Source organism: Eptesicus fuscus, chromosome 9, assembly GCF_027574615.1.
Source record: "Eptesicus fuscus isolate TK198812 chromosome 9, DD_ASM_mEF_20220401, whole genome shotgun sequence".
Classification (NCBI taxonomy): domain Eukaryota; kingdom Metazoa; phylum Chordata; class Mammalia; order Chiroptera; family Vespertilionidae; genus Eptesicus; species Eptesicus fuscus.
The window spans coordinates 38,779,415-38,799,383 of record NC_072481.1 but is presented as its reverse complement, the minus strand read 5'-3'; the positions used below and the strand labels follow the sequence as shown (position 1 = coordinate 38,799,383).

At 39.5% G+C, this 19,969-nt stretch overlaps 1 protein-coding gene across 1 annotated transcript in view; it reads left to right on the top strand.

Annotated features, from left to right (window-relative positions):
- Nucleotides 1-19,969, top strand: part of FYB2 (FYN binding protein 2) — a 58,294-nt gene extending 38,325 nt beyond the window's left edge. The window contains 9 exon segments of the mRNA XM_054720749.1: nucleotides 1,371-1,431; nucleotides 2,333-2,428; nucleotides 4,456-4,484; nucleotides 6,429-6,489; nucleotides 13,717-13,803; nucleotides 16,710-16,797; nucleotides 19,276-19,432; nucleotides 19,520-19,553; nucleotides 19,891-19,969. Coding sequence (XP_054576724.1) covers nucleotides 1,371-1,431; nucleotides 2,333-2,428; nucleotides 4,456-4,484; nucleotides 6,429-6,489; nucleotides 13,717-13,803; nucleotides 16,710-16,797; nucleotides 19,276-19,432; nucleotides 19,520-19,553; nucleotides 19,891-19,912 — 635 coding nt within the window. The 3' untranslated portion in view covers nucleotides 19,913-19,969.

The window sequence follows — 19,969 nt, the reverse complement described above, 5'->3', positions numbered from 1 at the left end:
GAGGGATGTCCAACTGCCCGATCCACTGGGATCGGGCCTAAACGGGCAGTCAGACATCCCTCTCACAATCCAGGACTGCTGGCTCCCAACTGCTCCCCTGCTTGCCTTCCTGATTGCCCCTAACCACTTCTGCCTACCAGCCTGATCAACCCCTAACCACTCCCCTGCCAGCCTGATTGATGTCTAACTGCTCCCCTGCCAGCCTGTTTGCCCCCAACTTCCCTCCTCTGCCGGCCTGGTCACCCCTAATGGCCCTCCCCTGCAGGCTTGATCACCCCCAACTGCCCTCCCTTGCAGGCCTGGTCCCTCCCAACTGCCCTCCCCTGCTGGCCTAATCATCCACAACTGCCCTCCCTTGCAGGCCTGGCCCCTCCCAACTGCCCTACCCTGCTGGCCATCTTGTGGTAGCCATCTTGTGTCCACATGGGGGCAGGATCTTTGACCACATGGGGGCAGCCATCTTGTGTGTTGGAGTGATGGTCAATTTGCATATTCGCCTAATGACTCTTGACCTTTCTTCTGATTTCAGCTCAATCATTACTCCCCCAGTGAACACTCTCCTTAGTGTACAATCTCAGAGTAACAGGTCTCTCTTTTTCATAGCGCTTGTCAGTTATAATTTTATATTTATATTATTTCTTTGATTAATAACTCTCTTCCCTTAGCCCCTAGCACAATGCCAGGTACTTGTTATATGACATTTTTAAAATATTTGTTGAATGAATGAATGAATGAAAAAATGGAGGAGGGATCAGCAGATGCTACTCTGATTGTTTTTTATCCTTCTTAGAATGCCAGGATTTTAGATGGAGAAACCATCTTAGAGATCATTAAACAGAGACATTCAATAGCTCCCCTAAGCTCACTGTCTGAAGTCGAGTTCTGAATGTCAAAATCCTCCATTGTCAAGGTGGATTCAAAAAATATCTATGTGTATTAAGCTTTTGTGTTGGGCTAGGCTAACACCATGCTGTGAAGAGAAAGATTATACAAGATGAATTAGTTCTCCATTATTTCTCCAGAATTCAACACAATGTCTGATGTATAGTAGGCTCTGATTGTTGTATGTTAAATATGCCAAAAGGGAGGGCAGAAGAAAGGAATCAGTTGATAAACCAACTTTCATTGACTTGGACTCAGGGGTGGAAGTGAATATTAATTTTCATTTGTATATGCTACTTTTATAAAGGTTTAATTATTTTTACCATGTGCTTATAAAAATATGTACATATGTTTCAATACAAACTATTTAACAAACAAAAGAAAGATCAAAGTACCTGAGCACCTGGTCAGTATCCAATAATGTTTTGTTAAATATAAATCTGAACTATTGTCATTATAATGAATGAATTTTTTTTTAATTTCAGAAGAAAATAGTAATGAAATGTATGAAGATGTATACAAAACAAAGAGCAACTCCACAAAGATAGAGTGAGTTTCTCTCTTTCTTGGCTTCCTACCTAATGGCATGTCTTACTAGTTTAGGATGATGAGTTTAAGAAGTAACTCTCTTCCCCGTCCCCACCATCTTTAGGGAGGATTTGCACAGAGAATGGGGGTAAATAGAACACCCATAATTGTGTACATGGTATAAATTTCAAATTACATTGCTTTCTCTTTTGAGAAAATGTCCATCTCCCAGAGTACGGACTTTGATATTGTGTTAGAAAATAAGTGAAAAATAAGTAAATGTCAACAAAAATTTGCCTCCATTCCATGGTTTTCAAGAACAAAAGTGGGCATTGTTTGTCAAGTTTAATTATCAGGGGCATGTTGTGGAAAGGAAAACAGCAATGGTCAAAAGCAAGAAGTTTGAGGGTTGAAGGAAAAAGAGGGGATCCATGCTGGTTGGAATGACCTGTATGTATCACTCCCTCTCCCTACCCCCCAAAAAACCCAAGAGCATATTTAGAAAAACTTTATTCATCAGCTGGGTAGTCAGTTTCCCAGCATTGTTGTATGATATCATTTGGTAAATTAAAAATCAGTGACGTGAATTTTAGGAGCAGGAATTCCTATAAGCTATTTCTAGTATAGTTTGTAAACCATGCTTCCCTGAGTCATCTTCTCTAAAAGGAAGACTTTGCTCCATAAACTGCAAAATAGAGACCATTTAGGGTAAACAAACTTTGTATTGAAATATAATAATTCCCTTCATGGCTGACTGGCTTGTGCTATTTCTTATTGGCACCAAAACAAAGAACAGAGAAGTTGGTGAGGCATTTTCCTGCTCTTGGGTGGGTGTTCCAAGCCTCTGGCCCTTTTCCTACACCATCCTTCCATTTATAGTACTCTCTCAAATGCTGTGTTTCTACCCTCTGATTCCTCTTAGTTTAGATGGCAAAGCACTTAAGAGACTACAGAGATTCTTCAAGAAAGAAAAGGATAGATTTAAGATGAAGACAACCAAGTTGAAAGAAAATGTAAGGTAAAAAAAAGTCCTCTTTTATTTCTCTTTCCAGGAGAGAGTTGGCAGTGCTGGCCTCATAGTCACACATCTGAGTGCTCTCCATCCTGCTCTCAGACACAGTGGGGAGCATACTAGAAAATAAAACCAAAGGCCCTGGCTATCATTTACCTCCTTCTTTCCCATCTTTGAGTGCACCACACTCACAGATGTTAATGAAAAAAAATGACAAAGACCCTTTTTAAAAAATTGATGAGAAAAGGTTATATGTAGTACTCAAGGGTAGAGGGAAGTCTTAAGCAAAATCCGGAAAGGAAGCTGACCTCATCACCCTTGGCATATGCTCCTGGTATCAGTAAGCATTATGTTGTTAATTACAGCCCTTTATGCATTCTTATTCCATCAAGTTCCAGTGGTTTTTATTTGTCTACACTTCGTAATCCAATTTGCCTCTCTTGAGAAAGGCAATGTGTGGAGAGGGAAGATGAACTTTTCAGCTGAATGGTCCATCTATCTCCAAGTCTTAGGCCTGGAAAGTACCCTCCAAGGTCACTCGGCTAATGACCAATGTTTGGGAGGGATACATTTTCACTGGTAATAGGAAGAGATGGAGGAATTCTAGATGGAAGAATCTAGAGTCTGGATTCTGGTTTCAGCTCTCCCATTTATTCAATGTGTAACTGGGCAATTCACTTTGTGTTTGCACCCGTATAGCCTGTTTCCTATTGTATACAGTGAAATGGAGACCGCGTAGTCTCTGGAGGCACTTCTCTCCCTCATCTAGAGATATAGGTGTATAGATATACATGCAGCTCTGTATTGTACGAGGACAGGAAATGGTAAAATAATTTGCCCAAGGTCATTACAAATACTGACATGGAATTATGTTATTCTACCTTGAAGTTCTTTTCCATGATAAAGCCTCCAAGTTGTGCAGCTTTAAGTCTAATTGTCTGTTGTATATAGATCGACCAAGAGATCCAATAGAATACAGGGTTTATGAATCATAGTCCTGGCTGTGGAGAAAGAGGGCATTTAGCTCCAGCAGTCAATGAGACCTAGAGGCAGACCCCGGCACTAGCCGGTTAGATGCTTCCGACAAAGATGATTAGCATGACACCCACAGTCCCTTATAAATAGGATCCAGTGAGAATGCTCTCTGACTTCTACTCCAACCTGCACGTCACAGTGCTGTCAGCACCCTGTCTGGTCTTATAGACACACCAGCAGGATCACTGAGCGTCCATGTGTCCTGGGCACAACTGCTAGGTATACTCATCCTTATGGAAGTAACTCAGTAAGATAAGATAGGCATTGGGATTCACTTTAGAAATGAAGAAACTGAGGCTTACATGAAGGTGAACTGATTTTCCCCAAAGTGCTGTTCCTTTGGACATTTCTTTATTGTTTTTTTCACACAGTGTCACATTAATTTACTTTTGCTCTCCCTCACTAAATCCCAAGCTACTTCAGGACAGAAACTGTGTCTAATCACTTTGTATACCCAGCACCTGGGCCTGTAGGGTTGAACTTAAATAATTGCTTAAAATACATGGATTTTTTTTTCTACTACATCATATTTCCTTCCATGTGATCTTAACTGGGAGATTTAAGGAGAAGCCAACCATCTGTCTGGGCCAAATGTCCTGACCCACTTAGCAGTTTACCATCTTCCAGCTCCACCTGGCCTGGAATTCTGCCCTTATCCTTTTGGCTTATCCATAGACATAGCCAGTGTCTCTAGAGGGTTGTGTGCATCTGATGGGCATCTTGGAAGTTTAGAAGGCAGAAATAGAATTCTGGATGGAGTAGGGCAGGGCTGTGGGGCAGCCTGAAGCTGTCTGGTAGGAAAGGAGTATAAGTGGTCACTTGGGATAAATAAGCTCATTTAAAAAGAGGGGAGAGGGGTCAGAACACAGATGCAGGGAAGGTAAGCTCTATCTGCATCTTTGACTAGAAACATCAGTATCAAGAAACCTAGTCCTCACTGTGCTATTCTGAACATGGCTTTCTTTCCTAACCCTTCTGTGCCTTTTGTCCATCAACAGTGCATTTTCCATTTCGCTGCCGGATTTAGGTAAGTGACATTTGCTTATTTCTGGCATAAAACCACACAGATTGGCATAGTCAGGGGCCGGGAAAGAGAAGCAGTCATCCTGCCTGCATTCCACATTTAATGAAAAATTGACACATCCAAGTCAAAGAACAAATTTTCCACAACAGTAGTACTGACTTTGGGGAAGATGAGTATCATTTCTCAAGTGCCTACTATATTCTAGGCCTCTTAAAATCCCAGAAAAAAAAAAGTTATTATAATCCCTTTTTAGGGATGCTTTAGGATCCACATCCCTACTTTAATGATCTGGGATTTGTACTCAGGTCTCTTGGATTACAAAACTTTTGCATCCGAATTATACCACACAGCCACCTGAAGGTTTGATAGCCAGATCTCCCTAATTACAATGTAGTAAGTTGAGCACGATCATGTTGTAGCACACACACTAACTGAATCAAGAATGGGTCATTGCAATTTGTTTGCTTTGCTGTAAAAACAATAGTGCACAAGTTAGCACGATGCCTTGCACCCAGTAGGCTCTCAACACATGTCCCATTATGTTGAATGTTATTAAAAGAGGGCCGTGTCTTCTGTTGGATTTTGTGGGCTCTAGCCATCGTGGCTACTTTAATTTCACTTTGACTTGGCAATTCAAGTATATATTATAGTCCACATATATGAGTTTACTGAACAAAATTTAAAAAGATTATATATACCTGGTCAAACTACAGGTCCCCCAAAATATCTATGTTAAAAAAAAAGGACCAACTTAGAATAGACATGCATTGTACCCCATCCAAATTTATGAGTAATTGAATATGAATTATAAATAATTATGCCAGAAAATCTCAAATTCGCTCAGGTGGTGATTCACTTGAACATTATGGGTTTCTGTGTAGAGCACCAAGGAATGTGAATATCCTAAAATAAACATGTCTAATTATGACTATGTACTAAGTCAGATTCCATTTTGTGCAAAATTATTATAAAGGATCAGTTGCCAATGATTTGAAATAAAAATTATGGGAGGAAAAATCAACATTAATATTCTATTAAACTCATATTTTTCCTTAGGAATTAAAAAAAAAAAGCCTCTCACTATTCCAGCAGTTATAACATCTTTTTTTAAAAATTGATTCCAAAGAGGAAGGGGTGCAGGGGAGAGACAGAAAGATAGACAGACATCGATGTGAGAGAGATACATCAATTGGTGCCTCCCATACCTGCCCTAACTGGGGATCAAACCCACAACCTAGGTATGTGCCCTGACCAGAATGGAACCTGCAACCTTCCAGTGCAGGGGATGATGCTCCAACTGAGCCACATGGGCCAGGACTCAGTATAACATCTTTATCCGGGTCTAGGATGATGGAAACCTAGTTTATTATTTATTATTATTTTTTTAAATATAATTCAAATAGTTTTTTTATTTTTTAAAAATATATTTCATTGATTTCTTCACAGAGGGGAAAGGAGAAGGACAGAGAGTTAGAAACATCGATGAGAGAGAAACATCGATCAGCTGCCCCCTGCACACCCACCACTGGGGATGTGCCTGCAACCAAGGTAGATGCTCTTGACCGGAATCAAACCTGGGACCCTTCAGTCCGCAGGCTGATGCTCTATCCACTGAGCCAAACCAGTTACGGCTGGAAACCTAGTTTAAAACTGATCCCTTCAACAACTCACATTTCTGGAATCAAATTAATCTAAATATGTGTGTGCGCACATTTGAGATATGAGGACATCTGTGTGTGTTTTTTAATCTTCAGTTGAATTTCTTCCCAAATGAGAAGTTTCTTGTTCTTTGATCCTTTCAACCTATCTGTATTCTACGATCAGGTTTTGATAAAAGAGGCTTGGGGATGTGCCTGGATAATTAGGTAATTGTGTGTAATTTGAGAAGCCAGGGTTTGTATAAACCATACCTAATAATGGACTGTTTTGATCCTATCTTGATTCTAGAACTTAGGCCCCAGGAAGTTATTATCCATCATGACATGAACATCAATGAAAAAGAGTCAAAGTAAGTCCGTTTACCTTCTGTTCATCCCTGGTATTTAACCCATGTCCTGGTGTCCTGTTGCATATGGTCAGACAGCCATCTTTGGATCTTGGATGAAAAGCAACTTGTTACATCCCCCCAATGAGAAGGGAAAACAATAAATAACATAGATGCTCTAACAGTGGAAAGTGACTCAAACATCACTGGAGCTTTAGAACCTGTTTCTTACCCTTGAATCTAGGGACTTGAACTTATTTCAATGCAACAAACACTTGTTTAATCATCTGTGGACAAGGCAACAGGGGAGATAGGAGGTACCATCTGACAAAACCTCTGTTCTCAAACACTAAATAATTATAACCTATCGAAAAGAAAACTTCCCAAAACTTGACTCCCCCTCTAGCTACATATCCATCCTTTCCCTCTAAACTGATGTCTCCTCTGCTCATCCCACCAAGCTCATGGCAATGACCTCTGTGCCAATCACACCGATGAACTTATTTTTGGTAAGGCCACTAATAATTCTTTGTTACAGTTAGCACAGACCGTTAAGTCCTTAGCTTTCTTGATTTCACTATATCTTAAACTGTTGACTGTGACATCCTTTTAAAAAAAATACTAACTTTTCCCCAGGTTTCCGTATTATCATTATTTCTTATTTCTCATCTTTGGCTGTGGCTCCTCTTGCTTGTTTTTTGGTTTTGTGGGGGTGCTGTGTGAGTTCTAATTCTACTGTTCAACTCTTCCAAAATCATGTGTCCCTCAGCTTTCCTATTTCACTTCTATTCTTCCTTTATATGTTCTTGAATGATCTCATCCACATTAGGGCTTTGATAGCAATCACTATGGTAATGATACCAAAATTTACATGTGGAGGTTGGATTTCTCTCCTCCATTCTAATAGGCCTGCTAACTCTATTTGAAACTCAGAATTCCATAATAACTCATAACCTCAACCCTCCCATCCAAATATGGTCATTTTCTCCTAATCTCTATGTTGGTGACTGTTTCAGTTGCCCAAACCAAAATTCTAAGCATTGTCCTTAACTCCTCTTCTGCCTTGCACCCTGTTCTCTTCCAATAATTCTCCAAACATTCCCATATCTCCATCCTCTCTGCCCAGCCACAACGCAGGCCCTCACTAGTTCTCAGTTGGATTCCAACAACTTTCTGAATGACCATCCCACCTCCACTGCAGTTTATTCTCCAAACTTTCTGACATGCAGATGTGATCATGTCACAAAACCAAGCACCCAGCAGCTTGAAATGTTGAGTGGTTGTCAATCACTCTTTAGATTGAAATCCAAACTGCTCGCCGAAACCGGTTTGGCTCAGTGGATAGAGCGTCGGCCTGCGGACTGAAAGGTCCCAGGTTCGATTCCGGTCAAGGGCATGTACCTAGGTTGCGGGCACATCCCCGGTAGGGGGTGTGCAGGAGGCAGCTGGTCGATGTTTCTCTCTCATAGATGTTTCTGACTCTCTATCCCTCTCCCTTCCTCTCTGTAAGAAATCAATAAAATATATTAAAAAAAAAAGAAAAGAAAAGAAATCCAAACTGCTTAGGAAGACATACAGTTTTTTAGTGATCCAGCCCCTGGCAAACTCTCTGCCTCACCTGGACTTCCTCCTCACCTGCATTCCAGTATTCCACCCATACTATACTACCTGGAACTCCTTGAACTCAACCAGTTGTCCAGCATTCCTCAAGCTTCACATTTGTTCCAACTTCATCAGTTCATTCAACAGGTATGTAGTGAGCATGTACTATGTGTCAGGATACACAGCAGTGAAAATAGATATAATTTATATTCCTGTCTGATCAGAGACAGATAAATTAATAAAAAATAAATTCATAATTTCACATTGGAATTTGATTGTTTGGAAATTTTGAAAGAGAGTGAACATAAGGTGTGTTTGTGTTGAGAGAAGACTGATAGTCATTTTAGAGTAGATCATTGAAGAGACCTCTAGCAGGAGGTGAGAATTTAAGAAAAGAAGACTGGTCTACCCATAACACTTTGCCATGCTTTTTGCCTGGTTATCTATTTTACTCATCATTATTTACTACAACTGAATTCAGATTTTCCCAGGAAGCCCTCTCTGACCTTGTCTATTTGGGTTAGATACCCCTCCTTAACCAGAACATTTTCCTCGGAGAAATAAGTAGTGGTCTTATTTCTTGCTTGTCCCCTCCTCTAAATGAAAGCTCCCTAAGGAAAGGACTGCAGCTTTCCAATCTATATCATGTGTCCTTATACCAAAACGATTAATTCATGTAACAAGGGACCTGCTTTAATAAAAATGAACAAAATAATCTGGAAGCTAAGAGTAAGTACCACTTCCATTATTTGGGGGATCAGGCAAGTCTCTGTGCCAAGGAGGGGGCACTATGTAACTAGAAAACAGGTTTTTGGCAAGCTTGTTGCTTCTGATGAACACAAATGCTTAATTTTAATGTGTTTGAATTTATCAGTTTACCCTTTATGATTGTTGCTTTATCTCTTAAAAAAGTATTTATCGCAAGGTTATATGATGTTCTTCCTTATCTTCTAAAACTGTTAGTTCTACCTTTTACGCTTAAACATTAGATCTGTCTGAATGGATTTTTGTATTTATAGGGAAGTAGAGGTCTAATTAAATTTTCTTCCATGAGAATAAATGTCCTGGCAGGGTTGAGCGGTCTCTATTTTCCCATTGACCTACAGCACGGCCTTTGTCACACCAGATGTCCAATATCTGAAGACCTATTTCCATGCTCTCTGATCCTTCCAATGTCATATCTATCTTCAGCACATCGTGGTCTGAGACAGTAGTTGATATCAGTACCTTAACATGTTCTGAGACATGACTTATGCCAAGTATATGGTCAATTTTTATAAATGTTCTGTGAACGCTAGAAATATATTACTTTTCTCTTTTTTTGAGTTCTCTAATTTTTTATACAGGGATCAATTTATGTACTTTAAATCAAGTATGTGTTAATTTTCTTATTAAAAATCTTCCATAAATATGACTTTTTAGATGCTTGATTCATCAACATTTGAAAGAAATTTGTTGAAATATCACACAAAGATGGCAAATTTTTCAGTTTTTTCCAAAAGTTCTAGCATTTGTTGCTTTATATATTCTATTTTATTAATTGCATATGAAATTTGAAATATATTCTAGTAAATTAAATGTTTCTTCATTATGTTGTAACCATTTCTATCCCTAATACTATTAACAAAAATATGTATATAGCTTTTACTGTGGGTTAGTCACTGTTTCATATATTTAATATGCATTAACTCATTCAATCTCACAACAATCCTGTGAGGTAGACACTATTATACAAATTTTATAGAAGAGAGACTGAGGCACAGGTTAAGCCACCTGCCCAGGCTCACCCAGCTAGCGTTCTTCACTAGTGTCTCCTAGAGATTCTCTGTCTTGAAGTGATGTGCCCGATATTATATTTTCATTAGTATTTCCCTAGTATACATGTTTGATCTTTTAATTTTGTTTTGCATATTCACATTCATTGTCTCTCATATAAATAACATAGAGCTGAATTTGGCTTTTTAAAAAATCCAGTATGGCCCAACTGGTGTTGTTGCCCAGTAGTTGAGTGTATGAACCAAGAGGTCCCCAGTTCACTTCCTGGTCAGGGCACATGCCCAGGAGGCAGCTGATCGATGTGTCTCTCTCATCGATGTTTCTATATCTCGATCCCTCTCCCTTCCTCTCTCTCTAAAATAAGTAAAAAACATTTTTTAAAAATTCAATATGATCATCTGTCTTATTTCCTACCTTGTCGTTGACCTAAATTTCAGTCTTCTGGAATGCGCTGGGGCTGACACTAGCATTTTCCTCAGGACAGACTTGCCTTCTATGCTTGCATGCTGCTTACTGCTCTCTGTCTGGTTTCAGTTGATTTGTGGGGCTGTTAGTATACTAGGTATGGTCCTTAGTAATTTAAGACAAAAGGAGAAAAAGAAAAAAAAAACATTATCCAGGATCCAGCATTTTGAATTTGGAGGGCCCTTCAGAATGTTCTCCTTACTCTCTGCCGCCAAATGAGGATGTGCAGAACTCTGAGCCAGAAGGCAATACAGTCAGAGCTGCCTTTCGGGAGTAACCCAGCCCTCCACAGAACACTGCAGAGGAAGTCAGAGTAGAACATATGTTAGCATGTTATTATCTAGGTCATTTCAGGGAAAGCTTGTGGGACCTAAGCCAGGAGCTCATAATGCTGTGACCTGCTTGAAGTTCTCCATAGGATGTAAGAGACACTCTATAGTGCTGTGCTACTCATATCAATGACTGGTGATCTGGGAAAATAAATGTTTCCCAAATTAAAAAAAAAAAAGTATCATTACAATCACTCAGCTGAAAGATGATCAAAATGTATTCTAGGGTGGTGAAAAGAATGAAGGAGAAGTTATTTCAGAGAATTTAAGTGGAATTTGTTAATTCCTCTGATGGAAACCATATCATCTTCATCTCCATTACCCAGCTCTTGATATAGCACTTAAGACATGGTAGGTACATGAGGAATCTTTCATGAACAAATGATCAAATCGCTTAGACCCAACAGAGTCTGACTGATTTTTATGTGACAGTAAATCTTCCGTGTGGCCTCAGAGAAACCAATTATGAAAGGCATCTGTAGCAGACATGACACTGATGGAGAGTAGCAGAATTTGGAAGGAGAAGAGCGAGCGAAGATGGTATTTGAGCTCTTGTAAGCTTGGCTAGTTTGCATGTCATGTCCTGGTGGGTATTCGGTTGAGGAGTACCCCAAAGCACTCTGGATTAAATTGTCCCTAGCTAGGTAACCTGGACCTCTGCTTTATGTCTCACTGCCTTTTGTTCATCAGAATATCTCCTAGGGAGTCAGCAAAAGAAGGGACAGGGGAACTTGAAAAGGAGGCTGGCACCAGTGGGACCTGGGCATGTTATCTTACTTCTCTGAACCTGAATTTCCTAACCTGTGATATGACAATAGCAGTCCTTATCCTGCCAAGTTCATTAAGCTTTCTAACTTGATCCCTAGGAAAGCAAAAATAAGTTGACAAGGAGGCAAAAAGTTGACCATAACATTCACATGGTTAGCATGGGTATAAAATGATGTGATCTTTCTGGAAGATAATTTGGCAATGTGTATCTGAAATGCCCAGACCCTTTACTTAACCCAGTAATTTTACTGCAAGCAACTAGCTCTACTAAAAAAAAAAACACCAAAAAAAACATAAAGAACAAATTATGCACAAAAATATCTGTGTCATGGTTATTTATAAAAATGAGATGTTTAAAACCACCCAAATAGCCAATGATTTTATAAGTATACTAGAGGCCTGGTGCATGGATTCATGCACCGGTGGGGTCCCTCGGCTTGTGCTGTGCCCTCTCACAATCTGGGACCCTTCAAGGGATGTCAAAGAGCCAGTTTCAGCCCAATCCCTGCAGGCCAGGCCAAGGGACCCCACCAGTGCACTAATCTGTGCACCGGGCCTCTAGTATGTATATAAGATCTTTGGTTAATCTCTTCCCACCTTCCCCCACTCTAAGATTCATCAGTCTGTACCATGTTTCCATGCCCGTGGTTTACGCTCCTGCGCTGAGTGTCTGCCCCCTGGTGGCCAGTGTGTGTCATAGCTACCAGCCAGTTGGCCAGTCAGCCAGTCACTTAGGCTTTTATATAGATTATAGTATAGTACTGTACATAAACATTAACATATGTGTTAAATATATACTAAATAGTTTTCAATGACATGGAAAAATGCTTGCACTATAACAACTGAAAAATAGCAGAATGAAAAATTGTATGTATCGGAATGATCTCCATTCAGTTTCTGAAAGGGTTTGGAAAATGTTTGGAAGGAAACTAAGATGTCCTTAAAAGGTCAGATCATGCTTATGTTGTCTCTTTTATACTTCTGCTTTGTTATTTAAATACTCAGAATATATTGCTTTATTATTAGTAAAGACAATAACCTTTTAAGTAGGCATTTGCCTTGCCCCTTCCCTGCCCTCACAGCTGTAGCCCCTTCCAAACAGCCATGCCCATTCTTACCAAGCATTGCTGTATGCCTGGCATAGACACACTGGAATATATGGTTGGATCCCATTTTCTGGGAATCTGAAGTGGAGAGATGAAACAGTTGGCCATTAGACAGAAAAACAGTGATTACTGAGCTTCATGTTGTAGACTTCAAAGGCAACAGATGTTGAAAGGAGAGAGGGATTGGAGCTCCCTCCACAAGTCCTTGAAGGCTTCTTAAAAGACTTTCTAAGCTGCATCTCCCTAGCCAGTCAAATGCTGAGTCCTTGACATTCTGTTGGACACCTGTGACCATAATCTGAAGGGAAGAGTGACACAAGGTCTCTGAAAATCTCAAAAATCCCTGTGACATAATACCCTGTGGTTCTAATTTATTTACCCGATAAAGAGTTATTTAAGGTTCAGATGTGCAGACACCAGATGGTTGACAGAGCAGGATCCTGTTTTGCTCATATCAATGATGGAGATGCTGGTAATTTTGTCATACCAGAAAGAAAAAAAGAAAAAGAAAAAACACGTTTTGAAGCAGCAGGTATGACATAGATTTGAGGCAAAGGCACATGGGTTCAAATCCCCTATTTCTGTGACCATGATATTCTCTGATCACTATTTCCTCTGTAACCCTTTATGAATGATGACTTTAACGGATGCTTACTGTGACAAACAAGTCAGTTAACATGTGTAAAAGCATAAGGCTTGGCACATGGGTTCTCAGAAAGTGTCAGTTCTTTCTACAATACCCTCTCCCTCCCTAATTCCTTCCCTGCTAATGCTAAGCACTAGTTGGATTTGTTTTTTCTCATCGTGGAGGTTAATGTTATTATTCATGTTTTAGAGGCACAGAAACAGGCTCAGAAAGGAGAGAAAGTATGATTACAAGCAGGTTGATCGCTTGCTGCTGGTTTCCAAAGTGGATTGCCACAGATCAGGGGGTCAGCTTTCTGTGGTCTGTGGGCTAAATATAGCCAGCCACTTGTTTTTTTGTAAATACAGTCACACTGGCCCAGTTAAGTGGTTACCCCAGAGATGTTAGGCCTTGCAAAACCTAAAATATTTGCTATCTGAGGTTGCCATAGAATCAAAATATACTTCCAGATAACTTTTAAATATTTTTTGGTAAAACAATTACCCAGAAAGAACGGATGGTTCCATAACTGTTTTAGTTCCATCTTAATTGACTTGCTCAAAAATATTTTCCTCTTTAGGGATGAAGATAAAGTAAAAACTTGGAAGCCTAACTTATTTAAACCAAAGGGGAAAAAAGAGAAGACAGATGCTCAAGGATCAGAAAGGTAAGTACACAGGTGTGCCTCTTTACAGCTTCTCCGCTACGTGCTATACCTCTCACCAGGTGTGTGCACTTAGGCCGTCAAGACATTTGATTTTCAGGTTCTTCATCTGCACAATGAGAATTACAACACCTAAATTATGGTACAGTTGAGGGGATTAGAAGAGACACAGAATATGAACATGTAAAGAGCAGCACACATTTATCTTCATCACCTCTGCTTTTGGTGAATGGGGAGTGAGGAACGATTTCAAACCAGCCCTTATCAAACAGCAAAAACCTTCCAGTCTTCTTTAAGGTTGAAAAGATTTTCCCCCTATAAGACAAACCTTACATAATATGCCAGTCTGAACATATATGAAACTAGGCATCATATCGTAAGACTGACTTCCCTAAAATACAATATAATTCTAGTTATGTCTACATTAGTGTGAATTTACAAAAAACTGTTTTATCAACTCAAAATCTAACCTTCACTCATGTGATTCAAGCTCCCAGTTGGATGCGGGGGGAAGAAGGGGAGGCAATGTTTTTCACTGTCTTGGGTGGTGACTTGGTGCTCAGTGCCCTAGCCTTCACCTCAGTTACTAGGAGATGGGGCAGATCTGAGGCCCACTGTTTAACCAATGTCTTCGGGAAATCCTTGTCTAAATAGTTATTATGCTGGGAACACTGTATGGTCTGTCTGCATTGGGAAAACTGTCTAGAAAAGTCCTACAAGGGGCCACCCCAAAAGAAATAAGACATTAGTCTATACTAAATTTAAACTCAGAGGACAGCATACAATGACCCTTCCTTTAAATTTATTTTCTTTGGGTTTAGATTTGATGTAATTTATTTTTCCCAAGTAGGAAAGATGTATTCACAGACTAGAAAGCACTTCCCACCTTCAACTTCATAGCATAACAAAACAGAATTCCAAGAGAGGAAATAGAATTTCTTACTGCCCATACCCCACAGAAAGCTTCTTAGTATTTTAATGACTGCATGTAAGTCTTTTTAGGAAACCATTTTCTGGTGCTTTTTTAATTCTTACAACAAACTGATATAATAGTTTACTTTTATTCTCAACTCAGTAAATTTGAAAATGTGGTAAATTTTAAAATGCAGTATGTTGAGGTTATCATTACTCCTGTAGATGGATGTATCAATTTCCATGTGCTCTTGATTCTTTTTTTGAATAATTTCTACCAATTTATTCCACCAATAAAAAATGCTTTCCTTATTAGTACAATCCTTTCAGTATCCCTTTATTAATGTAAGACAGCACGTTTTCAGAGAAGCTGGGAAGGATGTGGCAGGTCTGAAGTCCTGGGTAGGATAGCCCACCTGTAAGATGCCCCACGTGGACTTTGCATGTAGCAGGGACAGGGCAGCTGGAAGGTAGACTGTGGCCAAATTCTAAAGTGCCCTGTGTACCATGGGACTAGGACTTCATCTCTGAGGCCGTAGAGACAGATTCAAAGGTTTAAGCAAGAGAGAGGCGGTCAATTAAATTTTAGAAAGATGACTGAAGACAGGTCTGCAGGTAGATTCGCAGAAGGAAAGACCAGAGGGGGCATGGGAATGACAATGTGCAAAGGACCTTGAATATCAGATGAGAACTGCCATTGCCTAAAACATGGCAGTGACTGTGGAATGAAACATCTAAGTAATGCTTCTGAATAAAACTGATAAACTGTTTGCCTCTGTCAGTACATTAAACTGAAATGCAGCTCCAACCCCCAAATGAAGAGCAGGAGGGAGGAAAAGGAAGTAAAAGCATAGTCAGCCTCTACTGTAGGGTTATCCACTTTTATGTCCTGAAATTGTTGCATATATTTTGTGACATCTTGCTTTATTTTCATAATTCTGTCTTCTCCGTAATAATTCAGCAAACTGGAAAGGTCTCTGATTGATTCCCCAATTAGATTTCAAAACCTGGAAAACCACAATATGTGAGCCATTTATTCTAACTGGTTTCTAGTAATCTGAGGATGAGTGAGGATATTTATAATGTTCCGTACATTTCTTCTTTCAGAGAATCTGATTCAGAGAAGTTTCTTGTGTAACTTAAATTGTTTTTCTTTTTTTGTTTGTTTTAATATATTTTTATTGATTTCAGAGAGGAAGGAGAGTGAGAAAGAGATAGAAACATCAATGATGAGAGGGAATCATTCATTGGCTGCTTCCTGCACACCCCCTACTGGGGATCAAGCCTGCAACCCAGGCATGTGCCCTTGACTGGAATTGAACCTGGGACCCTTCAGTCTGCAGGCTGACGCTCTATCCACTGAGCCAAACCGGCTAGGGCAAATTGTTTATAACCAATTAGATGTTATTCAAGGTTATCTTGCTGTAAAAAAAAAAAAAAGGGTTAATTGAAGGGGGAAAGAACTGGTATCGTTTGGTTCAGTTGTTTTGACAATGTGCTGTGGTTTGTGTGTAAAATGTATATAAAATTATAAACAAAAAAATTCCTAAATTTTTACTGAAATAGGACAACTTTACAAATTTGGAAACTTAAGAGTTTTATACTAGAGGCTTGGTGCATGACATTTGTGCACTTGGGGGTTGGTAGGGGGGAGGTGCTCAGCCCAACCTGCACCCTTTCACAGTCCGGGTGCCCTCGGGGGATGTCCAACTGCAGCTTAGGTCCGCTCCCTGTCTAAGCCACAGTCCGACATCCTTAGCACTGCCGAAGAGGCAGGCCACTGCACATGCCAGCCATCAGCCTTGCTTGTGGCTGAACAGTGCCTCCCTTGTGGGAATTAACTGATCACCAGGGGGCAGCTGCTGTGTTGAGTGTCTGCCCCCTGGTGGTCAGTGCATGTCATAGCAACCGGTCTTACCACCATTCAGTCTATTTGCATATTACCCTTTTATTATATAGGATAGTACATTCAACCCTACCTGCATTTTTCTTGCCAGTCTATCGCCTAGAAATTTCTTCAGAACCAAGAAGCAAAACTTAGAAAAGAGAATGGAAAGAGAAAAAGTTTTTAGAGAAAGATTTGAGGTACGTTCTCCTCTGAAGGTAAAAACAACATTATTACAGGCTAGAAACTTCTGTTTATAAAGATTCTGAAAGGATGTTGCACCCCTGCCTAAGACATGATTTCTGACTAAAAAGCTGGTATTTTTATGATTTCCTGATGCATTGTTGGATTATCATGCCTTTGTATATGCTACTTCCTCTGCCTGGAAAAACTCCTAAGGTGCTCAGTCCAGATGTCACCCACTCTTGCCTAATTCCTCCAGGTGAAGTCACTCCCTCAGCACACACATTACACACACACCTGTTACACGGATCAACGGTGTTACAACCTATGCACACATGCCCATTGGGAACTAAAACTCTTGAGTCCCTTTTGAAGGAGAGATTTTGTCTCACTCAGATTTGCTCCCCAGCTCCCAACATAAACTGGTCACATACTGTTCAGTGAACGAGAGAGACATTGAACAAACACATGAAGAGTGAAGAAGTGGGTGAAGCCTCTGCAGCTCTTGGCCTCTTACCCTGTCACTGAGTCCGTGGGCATTTTCCCATAATTCCAAATAGCTCTAACAATCCTACCTTCTGGCTTTATGTATGACCACAGTAAGAATTTATTAACTTAGGTACTTACTGAACACCTCCCATGTGCCAGTCGCTGGACTGCGAGAGACAGAGTGTGCATCCTGCTCATAAAATTTGTACAAGTTATGTCTCTGCCTAAAAACTTTCAAAAGTTCCCCATTACCAGGTGGGTAAAGTTTAAGGCTCTGTAAAGTGGAATATACAACTCTTCATGTCATGAAGACACATGAATTTGCTGTACAGAGTTTCATACTATTAAACTGTGGCATGAAACTGTCTCCTGCAAATTGTCATAGTTGAAAAACCCATAAAATTTCTTGTTGACAAAACCCCAGACATCCCATCTAGTGATCCTCCTGCCCCCGCTCACCCCATTGCCCCCCACCCCGCCCCCTGCCACACACACACACAGTATTTGGACTCAGATGGGACAGAAATTCCATTTTCCATATGTGTATAATTCCATCCCTCCTCATTACCTATGGTAGCCTTCCTTGATATCCCATTAGAAAAAAAAAAAGAAAGTATGCCATTTTAATAACTTTTATTGAGCTCAAATAATAAACTATTTGTGCCAGGCACTGAAGGTACAAGAATGAATAAAAGCAATACACTCTCATTTTATAGGACAAATGTTTATTATAATGCTGTAACAGGAGTATATACAAAATGCAATTAGAACAGTAAATGATGAAAGTCTTCATGCAGGGAGGTTAAGAGCGGGGGGGTGGGGAGGGGGAATGTATTCCAGGCAGAGAAAACAGCATGAGCAATGGCATGGAAATATGAAAGGTATGTGGTATATTCAGGATTATCATATAGCTTGATGTGGCTTCAATAAAAGGGACAGAAATGGGGGCATGGGAATGACAACGTGCAAAGGACCTTGAATATCAAGCTAAGACATGTTAATCTCATCCTGAAAGCAGTGAGGAGTGGTGACCTAATCTGATTTGCATTTTTAGGAAATCACTGTGTACTCACAGTGAACAGTGGACTAGAAAGGGTAAGAAATCACTTAAGAAGCCATTACTCTGTAAGACAAATCTCGTGGATCAGATCCCACTTGGTGTAGGGTGATCTTACAATTCATCATCCAAATTCAGGAGAATCTGAGAATGGAAGGAGGCATACCTCATCTTAAATAATAAGTATCTATAAATAAACACTGTCCTGAGCAAAGGGAGAAGTTTGGCCACCCAAATTTGGTAAAGTGACACCTGTCAGTATAAGCTATATATTCTGGAACTTTTTTTTTTTTCAGTCAAGGGATCTCAATACTTAGAAGGTGATGTACCTATAAATGTATAGGCCAGCTAGTTACCCCTAATGTCAGATACTGAATTGCTCAATATCAATCAGATTTGTGGTTGTTTTTTTCCCACAAATGCCTGTCTTTGACCACAGAAGGAGAGTGGGAATTGTCTCCACACCTATTCTTACTATTTTAGCTATATATAGAAATATATAAATCCACCCAGAGAGGAAGTGTGGAGAGTATGTAAGAACATTATAAATTCTAAGAGGGTTTTCTCCCACCTCCACCCTTTTTTGTAACCTTCTCCCTTCCTGGGTTTGGAACGATTAATATTACTATCCACAGTATTTAATGTATAACTATGTTACAGCATTCTCATTCACCAGAATGCATTCTAGCACAATTAGATAATGGATGTGAAAACAATGAAAATGCGATCATACCAAGCATATATAAGATTGTGGCATTTTATCATTATTTCCTTAAATAACTTTCCTTTTAGTGATTGTCTTGCTATTATTTTCTATTCCCTTAACAAATTAGTATCTAGCATCTTGAGTTTATTTTGTGGTTACTACTATATTATTTCCTCCATTGCTTTTATTATAATGAAAGGAAAACGATGTAAGCACTGTCTGATTAGTGATTTCTCATTCCAGTATGATAAAGAGATTACTGTCATCAACACAGCAGTGGCGTGTTCCAGGAATTCAAGAAATGGGATCTTTGATTTGCCAATAGCCCCTGGAGAAGAACTGGATGTCATTGATGTCACTGAAGAAAATCTAGTGATATGCCGCAATTCTAAAGGCAAATGTAAGTTATTGGCCCCAAAATGTCACTGTTTAAAAAAAAATCTCAAAGCATTATCTCTATAACTTAAAGTGATTTTTGTTTCTATAGATGGATATGTGCTAATTGAACATCTAGATTTCAAGTAAGTCGTTTGATTTTATACTTCAAATAATGAATTCTAAACACTTAACACATTGTTGTATACATTAGTTTCAAGGTAACACTACTGAATTTATTTACAATTCAGGAAAACATCTGAAAATTAGATATGTGACACCCTATTCTATAAGGATTACTTTGGAAGAGACTTTATTATTGTCTATTATTGTCTCCTGAGTATGTTATCCAGCTCTACAGAGCATATTTATAAACATTTTAAAAGAGCGTATAAATATTAAACAAGTTAAGAAATGCCCCAGAAATCTCCTGCTCACTACTCCACTGTCTACATTTCAAAATATATTTCTATTTTTTCTTAGGCCTCAAGGTTGTTCACCTTAGGAAGATCCACATCCAGTGTACCATGCACAAGTGAGAACCAGTTCTGAGATACTGGTC